Genomic DNA, 15681 nt, shown 5'->3' with positions numbered 1-15681 from the left:
GTAGGAACAGGATACGGAGACGGGACCCTGTGCTCAAATCACCAAGCACCCACATCACCCCACGGGACTCCAACCACCCCCACGGAGAGTCCCACACCTGCGGTGCTGGTTTTTCTCACGTACCTCCACACATTTTAAGTCTAAGTCATCCAATTTCAGCTCTCCAGAAACACGGAGAAATTAGATTATCTGGCAACTAGTTACAAGTAGGTAGAAGAAAACTGATCAAAGACAGTTTTCTTGATCAAAGATCTCTAATTTCCACAAAATTAGGGATCTGAACTTGACAGTGGAAAACATGGCAGATTTACTCTGAAAGGATGCACTGGGCACACACTCCATGGGGGAGCAGACAGTGACGGGGACAGATATGACCCCGGCCTTCAAGGAGCTCCCGGTCTCAAGGAAAAACCAGAACCATCCAAACAGGCATCCGCATCTGTGCCGTCTGCCACAACGGAAGGACGGGGCCGTGTGCGCAGGTGGCGCTCTGCTGACTCGGGAAATGACAGGGAAGCCGAGGCCGGGCAGCCAGGTGCGGGGGGTCAGTCTCCAAACATGTGTGCAGGAAGGGCGACTGAAGGGGAGCCAGACTGGGGAAGGGCAGCAGGCAGGCACTGTCCTCCCAGAGGGCTGGGGAAGTTCATGGGGGTAGGGAAGTGACTGAGATACATTCACATCAAGTGTTGTCCCACTGCCACAAAAGAGGGTTCCCTGCTATCGGTTTGTGTACCTTGTTTCTAAGGGATAAGGCTGATTCGCTTCAGCAACAGCACAGAAACTGCACGAGGGTACTTACGAAACTTTTCTAGAGGTGACGTACCCTGACTGTGTATGGGCACCAGCTGCGGCGCTGGGGGCGGGGGAGGCTGCGGAAACGCGGCCGGCTGAGTGGCTGCAGGACTTAGCACAGCAGTGAACAAGTCTTCGACATCCTTCCCTCCAAGCTCTGTGACACAGAATTACAGTGACAGTAAGGTTAAAGTAAAAGACTATAGGAGCCAAAGTACACAGAATGCCATTTTCATAAACTCGAAGTACACAAACAAGTACCTGGAATTTTATATAACTTCCCAAGAATCGCTCCTAGGATAAAACAAAGAAACACAAATATTAACAACTACCACGTCAATGGACTGACACACTAAAGCATTTGACACAGAAATGATGAGAAGTTCAATTATAAAGAAGCATGCAGAAATCTTTGAAAATCATATTTACTCAAGTCTTTTAGAAAGCCTAGGTGTAGGGCAAATATTTTACCATCTGTGACCATCTTGTCTAGCTCAGGACTGAGGATTCCATCTAGCTGCTCTTCACTTAAAGGTCGGGAGCCTGGATTGACACTTGGCTGAGGCAAAGAGGACGGGTCATCAGCCACAGGACCAATATCTATTCCGGCTAAAGGAGCAAAGTAAACAGATTACAAGTGAATTCTGAATATTCACATAAAACACACAGCACTATTTACTGCATCAACATACAACAATATGATTAAAACAGAGCAATGAGAAGTTTGTAATTCTAAATTAATCATGGTTCTTATATCAATTTGAATGGTCAATCGGTAAAAATCAGGCACAATGTAAACTTAGGTGCCACTTAAAGTTGCATTTTAATCAAAGTAAATACATTTCCTGAGGAACAGAAGAACACACGTGGTTCTAAACTTCCACAAAAAATAAGCACCGCGTCATTAACGCAGCAGTGTACAAGAAGATTCGGTATGTAGTACTTAATATGCAAGTGACTGCTTTAGCTCGGAAACAGTCATTTCCAACGTACAGTTCAACAATCGCTGTAGCGTGTGACACAGGAGGGACAGACTGTCACAAAAATTAATGCTCTAAAATTCTCAGTGTTTAGTCAACGCTATGCTTCTGTGAATAATTTCAACCACAGATCGTATTTTGGAAATATTCTGTAGTCACAAAACAAGATATAGATTGTACTGATAACATAGCATGGTCGAGTTCATACAGATCGGTTTCCAGGTAAAACTCACACTGGAAAGTGGTCTATCATCTACTTTACCGTGCTCTCTCAGTACTACTACCATTAAAAACTAAAATTCAGTCTGCCCTTGTATACTCTTGTATCAGGAACGAACTCTGTAACACGTGGGTAATACTCTAAATCGCACAGTAAGTAAGAAGAATAAACCATTCATTAAAAAACGAAAGAACTAGTGACAAAGTCATCCGGGGCACAGCACAGCCGGACGTGCGGCGCTTTGGCTGCCCCCACAGAGGCAAAAGCGAGGGTGGGTTAGTGACAAATTAGCACTCTACCAGGACGCATGCACCTACGGGTTGTTTCAGCTGAAATCGCTATAGAAAAGACTACGTCTAGTCAGCCGTCACCCATGGCTCAGTTTCTTACCAAATGGCAAAGGTGAGCTCTCAACCTGGAAAGTGCATAAATGAAGACCTACAAGACCCAAACCGAATAAATGGAGGGTTACCACAGGAGCAGGAGGTGAGAGCGACGCAAACAAAGAAGAAAACAGGACACAGCAAGACTGCAGGGTGACAAGCCTGAAGTCTGATGCCATCAGAAAGACAACAGAAATTAACTTGCTATTTCCTCTCCTAAAGCAAAGGGGCTGAGGTAGATCAAATAAAATGATGAGTTCGTTGACAAAGCCAAAACAAACTTTCTTTCCATTTCAGAGAAAAGACTAAACTTATTCCACACACACACCCGCACACACGCCTTTCACCGTATCATAAAACAGACACTAGACAAAGACAGACATAGATACCTGAATGATCAACTGATTTTGCAAGGTCATCGGAAATTATTCCAAGAATGTCATCATCTGTGTTTAAGACTTCAGAAATATCAGCTAAGGGGTCATCAGTCGTACCTAAGCATAGCAAGTATATTTTTAAAGTCTCAATATTGTCCTAGACATTAAGTTCTAAAACACGCTCGCTCGTTCAACCATTCACTAAGCATCTAGACTACAGCAGATACGGAGTTAAGTGCTGGAGTCGTAAGATTATTAATTCTAAAGTAAGGAATTCTTCAAAGAAAACACACACCTATGTTTTGAATAACAAAACATTAAAAATTAAGACTACTTTTGTTTTGTGACTGTTTGTTAACAATAAAACTTAAAGACCAGTAAGAGAAATAAAGGCAATAAAAGTAAAATAGAATGCTCTAAGAAAGCAAAAAAAAAAAAAAAATATGCATTAAGAAAGTGACCTTTCTACAAGTGACATCTAGAAAATAAGACACGGAAGATAAATATCAAAGTCTAATGCATTTCGAAATTCCTTGTAAAATATAAAGGAGTACCATCTAGTCAGATGCCTACTTCCAACCTTGATCTTAATACTGATTAATCATTCGTGTACTTATTCAAAAATATTTCCGGACCCACAGAATCTTGTCTATGGATTACGTTAACAGGCACTGTCCCAGCCACTGGGAATTCAGAATAACCAGACAAAGTGCTCGCTCACTTTGTTCAGTTTCTCAGAGGGAGCCAGCAAATACAGGACAGCCGGGCACGTGCTATGAAGATAACAGTAAGGACAAAGGATTAAGAATAAGATGCGGAGATGATAAAGTATTAGATAGAGTGGTCAGGGAAGACCTTTTAAAGGACATGACCAAGGATTAATGTAAATGAGTAAGGGAGTAAGATGCATAAAGATGAAGAGAACACTCCAGGCAAAGGGAAAAGCAGATGGAAAGACAGAAGCAGAAGGGGCTCTGCCAAGTGTGGTCTGTGTGGTTGACTACAGCAATGAAGGGAAGGAGGGGTAGGAGATAAAAGGCAGCTAAAGTGAGATTCCGTATGGTTTTCTAAGTCGTGGTGAAGGCTGAGCTCTGTTCAGAAACGTAAAGCAGAACGGGAACTTGTCGGAAGGTGGATAGCCAAAAGGGGACATGAGTGATATCTGAAAGGGAAAGCGCTGGCTTCCGTGTGCAGAACAGACTGCGGGAGCTGGGCACAGGGCAGGCCTGGACACCTATCCAGAGGCTGCTGCTGTAGTCAAGTGACAGGTGGTCGCACCAGGCTCTCCAGAGCAGGAGGGGGAGTGGAGGAAAGACGTGGTCGACTGTGGGCTGCCTCCTGAAGCAGAGACAAATCTGTGGGTGTATCCGGGGCGCAGTGTCAGGTAACAGAGCCAAGGAGGACTCCAAAGTTGGTTTCCAGACTCATCAGTAAGAAAAAAGGCTAGCTTTAGTAACTAATATAAGAAACATCTGTATGTTTTAATCCCTGTCAACTGTGTTTTTACTTTTTATAAAAGGGGGAGGGGACATAAAACACATATAAGACCCCAGATAAAATATCCCTGTAAGACACAAATTGTCTTGTCCCACTTAACATACTTCTCAAACAGAATTCATAAGAATACTTTCATTTTTCAAGCCAAAAACTAAGGTAAATTAAGTGCCCAAATATTTGTAAAGTTTTTAGAGAAATAAAATCACTTCAATAGTGTCTTCTCTAGACACTTTCAGGAAAATAATCTGAATTATTTCAGGCATTCTGTGTGCTATTAAACCAATGGTATTCTACTACATAAATTACAACTAACATTTTTTCAAAAATATTTTAAAAGTTCACCCCTACTTGAAGAAAGGGATTTTTCTATCTTACCAACAAATCATTAGAACTGATGTCATAGACAGATTATACTGAATGAGATACAACAAGCTGCTACTCATAAGCTTCCCTGTGAGAAAGGCCCGAGTAGTTCAGCTGCAGAGAATGTCCCGTTCAGTCTGGGATTTGGAACAGGTGCTATTCTGGTCCTCTCCATTCTGGCTTCACAACTGAACCATTCTCTGCAGTTTTGTGAATGTATCAATGTTTTTCCTGCCACAGTATGTCTTCTGCCCAACTTCAGTTCTCTTCCTCATAAAAACTCAAGTGCAAGTAAATTCTAGTTAAGTTTTTAAATGGCTAGTCAAGACTTTTACAGGAAGGTATCTTTCCCATTAAGATACAGTTTGAAGGATCCACAAGTCTTCCGCCATGTATTAATAATATACTGACTTGGTTAAGAGCTGGTGAGCACTTAAAGCAACAGAATTAAAGTAAAAGTAAAATGAAGTCCTAAGATAAACAAAAACCATGGCCTAATTTAGATCGGTGCTGTAACTTCCCCACTGCCAACAGTAAGACTGGACATCTCGTATGTGTGCAAGAGCGGGTAAGACTGCTTCTAATTATTTTGAGAAGTTAAAATAAAAGCCTGTAGGCCAATCCAGGGTAATGCCAAGTTAACAGAGCTGTAATATATCAAAAGTCATCTCTCGGTAAAAGGTCACCTTAAGATTATTTTCCAGATTGAGTTTATAAAATTCACTGAGTTAAAAAAAAAAAAAAAAAGTAATCAACAGTAAAAGGGGAAGGCTGTTAGAAAAACATTAAGACACAACTGATAGGAAGATAAAAATCCAGAAGTGGGGCAGAAACCCTGTGATCCTAATTCCTACATACTGAACTAGTTAAACTCCTAGAGCCTTAATATCACTTTATAAGCATATTAATGTCTCATACCTTCCCTGCTTCTAAATAGTCCCCACATTCACTCTATGTAAGGTCGTGGTTCTCAATCAGGGGCAGTTTTGCAGGGACATTTGGCAGTATCTGGAGATGCTGCTGGTCATCACGACATGAAGACAGAGATGCGGCCAAGTACCCCACAACGCACCAACAAAGTTTCATCTGGCCCAACGGTCCGTAGTAAGAAACGGTGATCTAACGCAATGTATTTCACTGAATGAACACAGACTGTCAGCCAGGTCCCAGCTACAGCAATCTATTCCTCTCCCCCTCTTTTGCATTTCCTTGGGCTATGTAATTAACAAAAATCCATCTCACTTAAATCAAAAGTTATTACATTTATTACTCACCGACTATGGCAAAATTACACCTCCTTACATTATCCTTAGCATATTATAAACTGAGCATTCTCCTCTGCAACACTTGATTTTGGCGGCAGTTACACCGATAAATTTACTGGCCAAATCCTAAAGACCTGTCAAGTAGTTGCATTTACTGAATGCATATTGTACTTCAAAGAAGCTGCTTTTAAAAGCATATGAGGCCAAACTAAAGCATTTCAAAGGCTTTATCACAAGGAATACAAGTGTCACATGATAAAGAACGCATCGTAAATTATTCCACGTACCGTGAGTTCCGGGTTTTGCTGGAGTTGAGGATGAACTAAGTAGTGGATCTAAGGAAGGATCCAAGAAATTTGTGTTCATGTTTGTTTTATATGAAAGCTGAGCTGCATCTTCTGACAAATTATCTAAACTTAGCTTGTTTTGTCTACTTGTATCTAGAAGATCTTTTCCAAAGAAAGCTTCCTAGATAAAGATAAGCACATATGAAAATGACTGATTTAGTTATATAATTCTAAAATGCTAACAGGTAATTCTGCCATTTTTGACAAGAAGTCAGAAATAACACAAAAACTTGGTATTCAAGAATACAGACATTGAATACAGAAATATATGAACAATACAGAAATAACCTGTCAGTTGCTTTATACAGATTGCCCCTTATTTTAAAACATGTTTTTGTAGTTTTACTGGAGACAAATAAAATTATGCAAATAAAACCGCACACTTATGTCAAACATGTTTCTAGGAACTGCAACATAATAATCCAGTTAATTTCAGGACATCAGGCAACAATTGAATTTAAAAACTGATAAAATTATAATACTCTTGGCACTGATTCATATTTTTAAATAAACTAAGGTTTCATGAATACTACTAGTATTTATAGATTACTTGCAGAGAATAACACAAGGGTTTGATCTACAGCTTTAATATTTACATACTTCAGGTAGATTTAGTAACCTCACATTGATTCACACAGCCACATTAAAGACTGAACATGCTATAAATCTGAAAGAGGGTTTTATAGTCATTTGAACCACACTATGTGCACAAAATTTAGTATTAAAGGCTTTTGGCTTTTTATTCACTTTCTCATATTAACATTTCTCCATTTCAATATCCTTCCTCTACCCAAGAGACCAGTGTTTCAAGCTGAGTTGCTTACAACTAGAGGATCACTCCAAAACTTTTCAAGGATCAGTAAGAAGGACAAAAGGAAGCCCTTGGGACCCGCCCCCCGCCTTCACTTCAACCCAACAACCAGAGCAGAAGCTCTAGTCTATTTTCTGTAAGGCGGTCCTGTCTAGAAGAAGGATCCTTTGTAGAAAACAATTTTGCAGAAACTCAACACTTAACACACTCTCGCCAAAGACACAGACACAGAAAAGGTTCACTGCAACATTTTTTACAATACCAAAAGTGAAAGCAGCTTCGATGTCTGTCAAAGGCATTATGACTAAACAAATTATTGATACTCAAACTATAAAACACATCAATTTTTTAAAAGGATGCAGAGCTATGCTGTCAAAGAAAAGCTCTGAAATACAGTATTAAGGCAAGCTGAGTGATGTGTCCAGCAGAACATCAAATACAAGCCAAGACTATTCCTACTTGGCAAAAGTAAGTTATAGAATGAGTTCTGGAAGGATAAACACCGAACTGTTAATAATGCTAACTTCTGTAAAGGGATGGGGAAGGAGGTATGTGACATCTGGTAGAGGTAATCATATATTTGATTTGAAATTTTCACCTTTTTTTTAATGAACACGCTGTTTCACTAAGAAAAATCTGAAAATCAACCTAGTTAGAGCAACAGGTAGAGTATGGTCCGCTCAAGAGTGTGTTTATCATTAGGAAAAACCGGGACTAGCAGAGCATCTTGGAACTTGAGAGATCATTTATTTCATGCCTTGGGTGTAAGTCTGAGACTATGATTAGCAAGACCTTTTCTCTTTAAGTGACTCAGGACGACTTTAGTGCTATTTATAAGCAACGGTGTTAACATTCTTATCAATTTGATGGCTATCTGTTAACTTTATATAAAGGAATAGCTCCATATGGCTTCAGATTTCATAACGTGACTCCCAGAACAAACTGGAGATTTTAAATGTACCACAGGGGTTCCTAAGGTCACACAGAAGCACTAGGTCTTGGGAGACCACATAAGTATTTCTATTGGGTAGATTATATATTTATAGTTTATCCTGATACTGTTAAGATTAATACAGAAAAACTGGGAAATGGCTGTAGAACTCCTGTGGGCTTTCATCACTATGTCTTCAGTGGAGGAAAACACAACCTGCTACCACGAGTGTCCAAGAAACAGCAGCATTACAAAGGATTCCTTCACATCCCCCTGCCCGCAGAAAGGTTAGGTATTACTGAGGGGCAGCAGAGGAAAGAATCCAGCTCAACTGATCAAGATTATAGCAGTGATCAGGAAATCAGATCCACTACTCTTAAAGGCTCTTTTCTGAAGTATTTTCCTGTGTTCGTAAGTAGCTAAAGAAGGCTTCGTACCTACACACAGCACTCTCAGAAGGTCAGCAGGAGGAGGCAGAGGTGGAGAAGCAGGCCATGTGCTCAATATTCCCAGAAAGGGAGGGAAGGGAATGAGAAGAATGAAATGGGATGCGATGAAAGGCCAGATCTCCCGACCAATAAAATGACTATTGTATGTTTAAGAAGGGGGTACACAGTTAGGATGAATGGGTATTTGAAGGGAATCCAGGGAAAATACAACATTTATTAAAGAAAGCCAACACATACGGCACAAGTTCATACTTCCTATTCAATCTCCCAACACTGCTGGGGCACACAGATGGCCAAGAGAATGAGATCAAATCTCTGACTGGTAGCACAGTGGTATTCAAACCCGGACGCCCCTCCAGCCTTAAAGGCCCACTCTAAAATGGTCACTGCCCTTATAATATTAGATAATAAAAACTTATGCTTATATATATTACTACATACTGTACACTATGCTTAAAAGTTTTATTAAACACAGAAGACATTTTTACTCAAATGAGTATTGGATTTTTATACTTCTAATCTACCAAAAAAGAAAACTGAAGAAGCTGGATGTTAGCCGAATGGGTATGTATTTTAAAACCAGTAAGAGCCAACTGGAAAATAAAGGTAAAAAACTAATAACTGTGATTCAAGCAATAAAGCAGTATCTTTGTAGGCCATTATTCTGTGGGACGAACAGACTAGATGGAGACCCCGTGATGGTCCGCTCCAATCCCACATCCACACCTGAAGGCAGAGGACCAGCCCTGCCCTGTCTCTAGTACCGGCCCTTCTCCAGACAGCATCACGTGGTTTGGAACTCGTCTGTGACTTCATGCTTACAGATCAGCTAGAGAGAATTCTACTTTCATGCAGCCTACACCTAGAAAATCATGTCTTCCTGTTGAGGGACGTTTTTTTGATGTGTATTTTAGAAAACAAAAACAATTCCACTTAAAGCTTTGGATCACTGGCCTCTAAAAGTGGTGAACAGTTGTTAAGGCTGTAACTTCGCTGCTACAAAGCCATCTGAATTCACTGAATGTAATCACTCTGACCTGTACTGGCCGAGGAAGCTGTCTGCCCACATCCCATGGGATGTGGATTTGGGGAGCACACAGGTGCAAATGGTTTAAAGGATGAGCTCTCCCCAGTTCAAAATGTCCTTTTATGTCTTATGAAATATTTAGAAGTAAAAAAAACTGGGACAAAAAAGAACTTCATGAATAGTATCAAGGCACAAAAAAGATAAATTTTTGTGGGCCTCTGAAAGGTAAAAAAAGGCACTTATAATAACGAATTAAAACAAGTAAAACATTAACAAAAGTAACAAAACCTTTTCCAAAACTCAATACATCACATTTTTTTCATTAACCAACTACACAATATAATGTAAAGTGAAGCATTACTTGTAAATAGGCAGGGAAAGTTTCTTCGAGCTTATTTTTCCGTTTTCGGTATCTCTTCTTTATTTTTTCAGTGTTTTCAGTAACAGAAACGGATTCGTCAACTAGAGCGTCTGGTAAGTGCTCGCTCCAGCCTGAAACAGCAGTCACATCTGTAAGTTTGTGGTATTTAAAGTTTTCAGACAAATCCACCCAAAGTAACTTTATAGCTTAGCAACATACACTCAGATCCATATAAACGAACAAGCTTTTTCTTTTTTTTCTCTCCAGTTTTATTGAGATATAATTGACATACAACACTGTAAGCTTAAGGTATACAGCAGGACTTGACAAACACACTTTTTCACAAAAAGATGTCAAAGCAAGTTTATTAGTAAGTTTTAAGTATCATTAAAAACACAACACATGTCTATTTAGTATCAGTATGAGCTTACTATTGTCTCTTAAGGAGTATTTCCTTGCTTGCAGAGCAGTAAATTGTTTTAACATCAACATTGTTTTAAAAATTAAAATAATGAAAAATCACATGCTCCTGAGTCTGGGGGAAATGGCTACTCATATACTACAGGCAATTTAGCAGGAACAACCTTTTTGCAGAGTTTATCAGGCAAATTCAACAAAAGTCTTTTTAAAAATGTGTGTTCTTCAATTAAGCAATTCCAAGTTCAGGGTTTATTGCGAATCGGGTTTTTGTGGTACACATATATTGTAATAATATATTACTATCTAAAAATATGCTTGTAAATATGCTACGAATGCCCAATCTTGAAATCAATCAGAGAAATGGAGAGAAAACAGAACTTTGATCTATGAGATTAGCAAATAACTAAGTACACTATTTCAAGCAGATAGGTAAGCACTCAAACGACAGGCTCATACTCCCAAGGCAAACGGCACACCCCTTCTGGAAACCAGTAAAGGCACTTTCGTTACCCGAATATGGAAGTGGACTGACTCTTCTGAAAACTACAAATGGTAGATAAACGTTCTTTAAACAACCTTTTTAAGTGCAGAGTAATCTACCAGAAAATAAAGAATCCTCAAAGACCAAAAAAGTTCAGGTAAAAGAGGAACCACAGAAAGAAATACACACAGAACCAAGTAAAGCTCTCCATGATTTTGCTAAAATCCAGTGGTCCTGAGCTCCCGTTTTCAGAGCCTCATGAGCAATGGGGACTGGAACCCAAAGTTTAAATCCTCTCCCCCGAGGCAGAGAGATTAGCCAGAGGTGCCTCCTATAAAGATGCTCAGGGTTGGCTCAACAAGAAACACATCCCCCCAACCCCCATCTCCCCCACACATGACCCCTCCCCCTCCCTGTCTCCACCACCAACAGCAAAGAAAAGGGCTTGTCGTCTTGTCATGGAAGTTGGTGCTGGGCAGAAATGCAAAAACCGGAAATCTTCCCTGAGAGTTCATAAACTCAGGAGAGCCCTAATGTGTAAGAAACCTGAAGTTATAACAGAGGTGGCCCAAAAAACTTCAAGACAAGAATTTAAGCTAAATTCTTTCAGCTACAGAAGTCCCGGGTAGGGCAGCAGCAGCTCGTGTTCCTCTGGTAACGGAGGCAGATATCCCCTGAAACAAGCCACCTTCAATTCGGTCCTCAAAAAAGTTGAGAGAATGTTCTACTGAATATGAGCTCAGAGTAAGAAAAAAAATTGTAAATATATTACGTGTATGTATGTATCTCAGACAATAAATACAGTGAAATGAGGCTCCAGGAGAAGGGCTGGGAGAGACACACAGGAGAACCATATGCCTGAAGGTGTTAACCCTTTCTACCCTGCATCACCGGGACACACAGAAATAACAGCGCACTGAGACTAGGGGGATCGAGCCGTAAGGAGAAACTAGAAGGTGTTAAAATATGAAAAAGGCAATTCAGAAAAGGAAACAACCCATAACACAATAAACACTCCCCAGATGACTCCAGATGCCGCATATGAAGGGATAAAATACTGACCTAACAGAACTAAAATTAGAGGACAGAATACAGAAAGATGCAAAACACAAAACCAGTCTCAGTGAACGTATCCTATTTCTTCGAGCTTCTTACAGCCATCCTAAGTCATGTTAGAAAGTCCTTTAAAACCATCTGGTGCTTCCTTTGAAAAGCACAATTTGTAATTTTCATTAACTCACAGGTCAAAACCGCACCCCATAATAATGAAAGAACTCTAATCAGAGCACATTCTGAAAACAGCTCCTTCCTTCACATCCTGCAGAAAGCATTTAAAATGCATAAAGCATACAGACCGTGACCATACTGACACAACGTGTTCATCAGAACCAGTTCTCAAACTATGGCTTAAGCAATGATTTAGCCTTCTCTGAAGATCTACGGGAAGATGACAGAGTCGTTACTGGAAAATATATTTCTAAAACATTATACAATTTTCTCAAAAATTGTTGAAGTAGCCTGTCACTTTCAACAAAAGAGTCTAAAGTCTCCAATTCCATACCAAGGAGATAAGAGAGGCAAAGAGGGGCCTTTTGTGAGATGACCGTAGAAGCACAAATGTGACTAAGTGATCCAGTCCCTACAATGTTTGTACTTAACTCAAGAAAAACAGAAAGTTGTTCCACAAAAATCTCAGAGGAATATACTCTACTGGACTTAAACCTTTTCCTTACCACTCCTACTTTCTGTATTACAGGTATGAACTCTACAGGCTCTCACATCCCTGATCAATAAGAAGCAACAAGGTTGGGACTGCAGCATTATTTTGGATGGTTCTTTTCAAGATTGACAGCAAGAAAAGGGTAAATCAAACAAAATCAGTACCATACCATCATCTCTGTTAGGTAACTGCTCAGAAATGGAGCCTGAGGAATCTTTTCTGATGACAGATCTTTTCGTTTTCCCTTGCCCAGTTCGACTCCTTTGCCGTACCATGAATCCACCAATACCTATCCAAAAAGGAAATTGGGTAACTTTGTAAATAATTGATTTCTCCCTGTACTAGGTAGGGTGAAATTGCTTGGAGGCATTTCCCAAATTCACTATGGGCTAATTTAAATCAATAACCATTTTTATGTGCAATACAAGAATTCAGAAATAAGCAAATTAAAAGAGGTCAAAGCTACTGATGGTTAGCTTACCACTAACCGAACAGGTATAAACATACATTATTATAGCACAGAAAGATGCATGCATTTTCTCTTCTCACCAGTGTCAAAGTAAATATTACAGTAAATCATACTTGTTTAACAAATACTAAGTAACTCATATATTATCATTCATATTACTACATTAGCTGCAGGAGAATACACACGAAACTGAACGATCCAAACAAAATCAAGTATGACCTCAGGGGCAACATGTCTGGTGAAGGCTCTTGGACATGACACACACACAGCGCTGCAGTTCAAAGCATGGAATCTGGAGCCACACTGTAATTCTCATTACTACGGGACTCTGGGCAAGTCATTTAATTTTCCAGTCCTTCAGTTCCCTCCCTGTTAGGGACAGCGGCTAGCACCTCACCTCCTCATACATATATTATAAGGGCTAAACGGCTTGATAGACATAAAGTACATAGAACCGTGTCTGATACATAGTCAATGCTAACAGTTTCCATCACAGAACACAGCCATCTAATGCACTGTGACCTAACGGGTCCCTCAGTCACAAGGATGACCTCCATGGGAGGTGGAAACAGAGAGAAAAAAATCACAATAAACGTAAGCTCCTAGAAGGAGTTCGCAGTGTCTAGAAAAGTTTGTGTAGTTTTAAGGCTCCTAATTAGGAAGAAATGAAATGATTTTCATACAGTGACTACGGTGAAGTGTATCTAGGTCCTTGTTAACAGATGCAGCCCATCTTCTGGAACGTTACCTTAAAGGTCTTGCAGAATACAAACGACAGTGAGAAAGTTTCTCCCGGCACATCAGAAGGTATTTAGAACACTCTTGTCCACAAAATACAAGCAGTCAGAAGGATAAAGACTGAACTGATGCCATCTGATGTCTCATTTGACCAGCGAATAGACATTAATAAATCGCCTGAAGAAAGCTTATATACACTCTGCACTGTGACCAGTTCAGGAATTTTTTTCTAATAAGGCAAATAAAATTTGATAAGCAAAACAGCTTCTTCCTCCACCTCTGAGGCAGGGAGGAAATAAAGAGAGAATTTTATCAGTCATACACTACCTGAACTATAAATTTTAGGAGGCACAGGAACCCTATTGTATTACCTTCTAATTGTACATTTACTGGCTCCTGTGCAAGCACTGAAATAAGTTTCAAAAACAAATATTAAGAACGAATGCTGAAAACCAGAAGAATTCAGAAGTACACATCAAGGGAAAAATAAGTAAGCGGCTTTAGAAGTACAAGTACAAATAAAAGCCAATGTAGTAAAGCATTGAATACAATGGACCACATCTGGGATAAGGCATTAAAATAATGATTTACTGTGAAGTGTTCACATACTCCATCTACGTAACTTCTACCTCAAAAGCATATTGAAGTAGTTCAGTCCTTCAATTTCTACAGTCAAGTTTTAGTTTGGAGAGTTGCTAAGGAGCTACCTTTCATCTCGAGTATTTAATTACAATTGAAGCCCTCAATATTATATTTTTCTTAAATTATCTAAGTTTGATTACATTAAAATATCTCGTTTAGGACTATACCTGGTCTGTATGGTTTCCTTTTTCTCTTTTTTACACCTTCTGTTCCTTCCACTCCCTTAGCTTCATCATCCACAGCTTCCCGCTCAGGACTAGATTCTGATTTACCATCACAATCCAGAAGTTCTCCTTCTGGGGGGAAAAAGAACAAAAAAGAAAATGCACAGATAATATTGGAAAAATCTATCAAATACAGAATTCCTGTGTAATAGGAAATGCAAGGCCAAGTGGCGACTGGCATCCCAGTAGGTGGGACAAGTCTAGAAAAAGATGGAAAAGGCCCCAAGTAGTCACAGAACTCATGATGCTTCATGCACTGCTTTCAGGAAATGAAATCTCAGCATCACGGAAGGGGAAACACACAGAGAAAGCTCAGAAAGACAATTATAAATCAGTTTGCAGTTAACAATCATTCCCTTCCCTTCAATTACATCTTCAGGCTCAGGACCTGAGGCTGTCTCTCTCTAGCCTAGAACCCTCTCCCGAGGTCCAACTACAACTGTAATTATTACCTTGTTACCAAAACCTCGCTATCCAAAACTGAGGGCAGGGGAGAGAGTGACACTTTTATTTATTAGAAAAAAAGCCTGCTTCTGTTGCACGAAGAATTTGTTTCTGATATGCTAAGGTAACTGTTTATAATTTACTTTCCTGAAGAAACATTTGTTGAACAGTGGACAGCTAGCAAAAGCAACAACAAACAGCACTGTTACAGTATCTCAGGAGCACCCCAAGTTCATTTGACCGGTACAGACTCCTGTGGAATCAACTATGTATTTATCTGTAACATCAAGCATGAGCTTACTTGTTTTTATGGGGATGTGCCCTCAGACAGCCTCAATCTGGAAACATCGTTTCCCGTGGTAGTGTGGTGTAGAACAGTAGTCAAAGGGAAAACCTTCTCAGGCCTTTTTGAAGCTGTTCTGCCAACCTTTTAAAAGATTCTGTAATCTCAGACTTTGGGAATTAACATGTACTGTCAAGAAATGTTCGAAATGCAGCATTTCTCAGATTTGAGTAAACATGGACTCCTTTTCAGACATCTACTGTTCACAGAAACCGGAACTCTTCCCGGTACTCTGGCTGATGGTGATGTGATCAGTTCCTCACAGTTACAGACTACTTCTTCACAAACCACAAATCACTAAACTTCAAAATCAGACTCCGTTTCATAGTATTTGAACATCAGCTCCACATAACCCTCAGAAAGTTTTTCTCCCCACCCCACAGACCCGAACACACCA

At 39.9% G+C, this 15681-nt stretch overlaps 1 protein-coding gene across 13 annotated transcripts in view; it reads right to left on the bottom strand.

Annotated features, from left to right (window-relative positions):
- KMT2C (lysine methyltransferase 2C) overlaps positions 1–15681 on the bottom strand; it is a 272443-nt gene that overhangs the window by 53164 nt on the left and 203598 nt on the right. For 9 of the 13 annotated variants that reach the window (XM_046020447.1, XM_046020451.1, XM_046020450.1 and 6 more), the window contains 9 exons: positions 14441–14569; positions 12594–12713; positions 9804–9934; positions 6165–6345; positions 2765–2869; positions 2383–2430; positions 1264–1401; positions 1054–1086; positions 800–949 (listed from right to left, as the gene is read on the bottom strand). In XM_046020447.1, coding sequence (XP_045876403.1) covers positions 800–949; positions 1054–1086; positions 1264–1401; positions 2383–2430; positions 2765–2869; positions 6165–6345; positions 9804–9934; positions 12594–12713; positions 14441–14569 — 1035 coding nt within the window. The remainder of the gene's footprint in view (positions 1–799; positions 950–1053; positions 1087–1263; positions 1402–2382; positions 2431–2764; positions 2870–6164; positions 6346–9803; positions 9935–12593; positions 12714–14440; positions 14570–15681) is intronic. The other 4 variants (XM_046020453.1, XM_046020460.1, XM_046020454.1 and 1 more) reach the window with 3 other exon arrangements.

Source organism: Meles meles, chromosome 10, assembly GCF_922984935.1.
Source record: "Meles meles chromosome 10, mMelMel3.1 paternal haplotype, whole genome shotgun sequence".
Classification (NCBI taxonomy): domain Eukaryota; kingdom Metazoa; phylum Chordata; class Mammalia; order Carnivora; family Mustelidae; genus Meles; species Meles meles.
The sequence above is the reverse complement of the archived record's forward strand: the minus strand, read 5'-3'. Positions and strand labels throughout refer to the sequence as shown.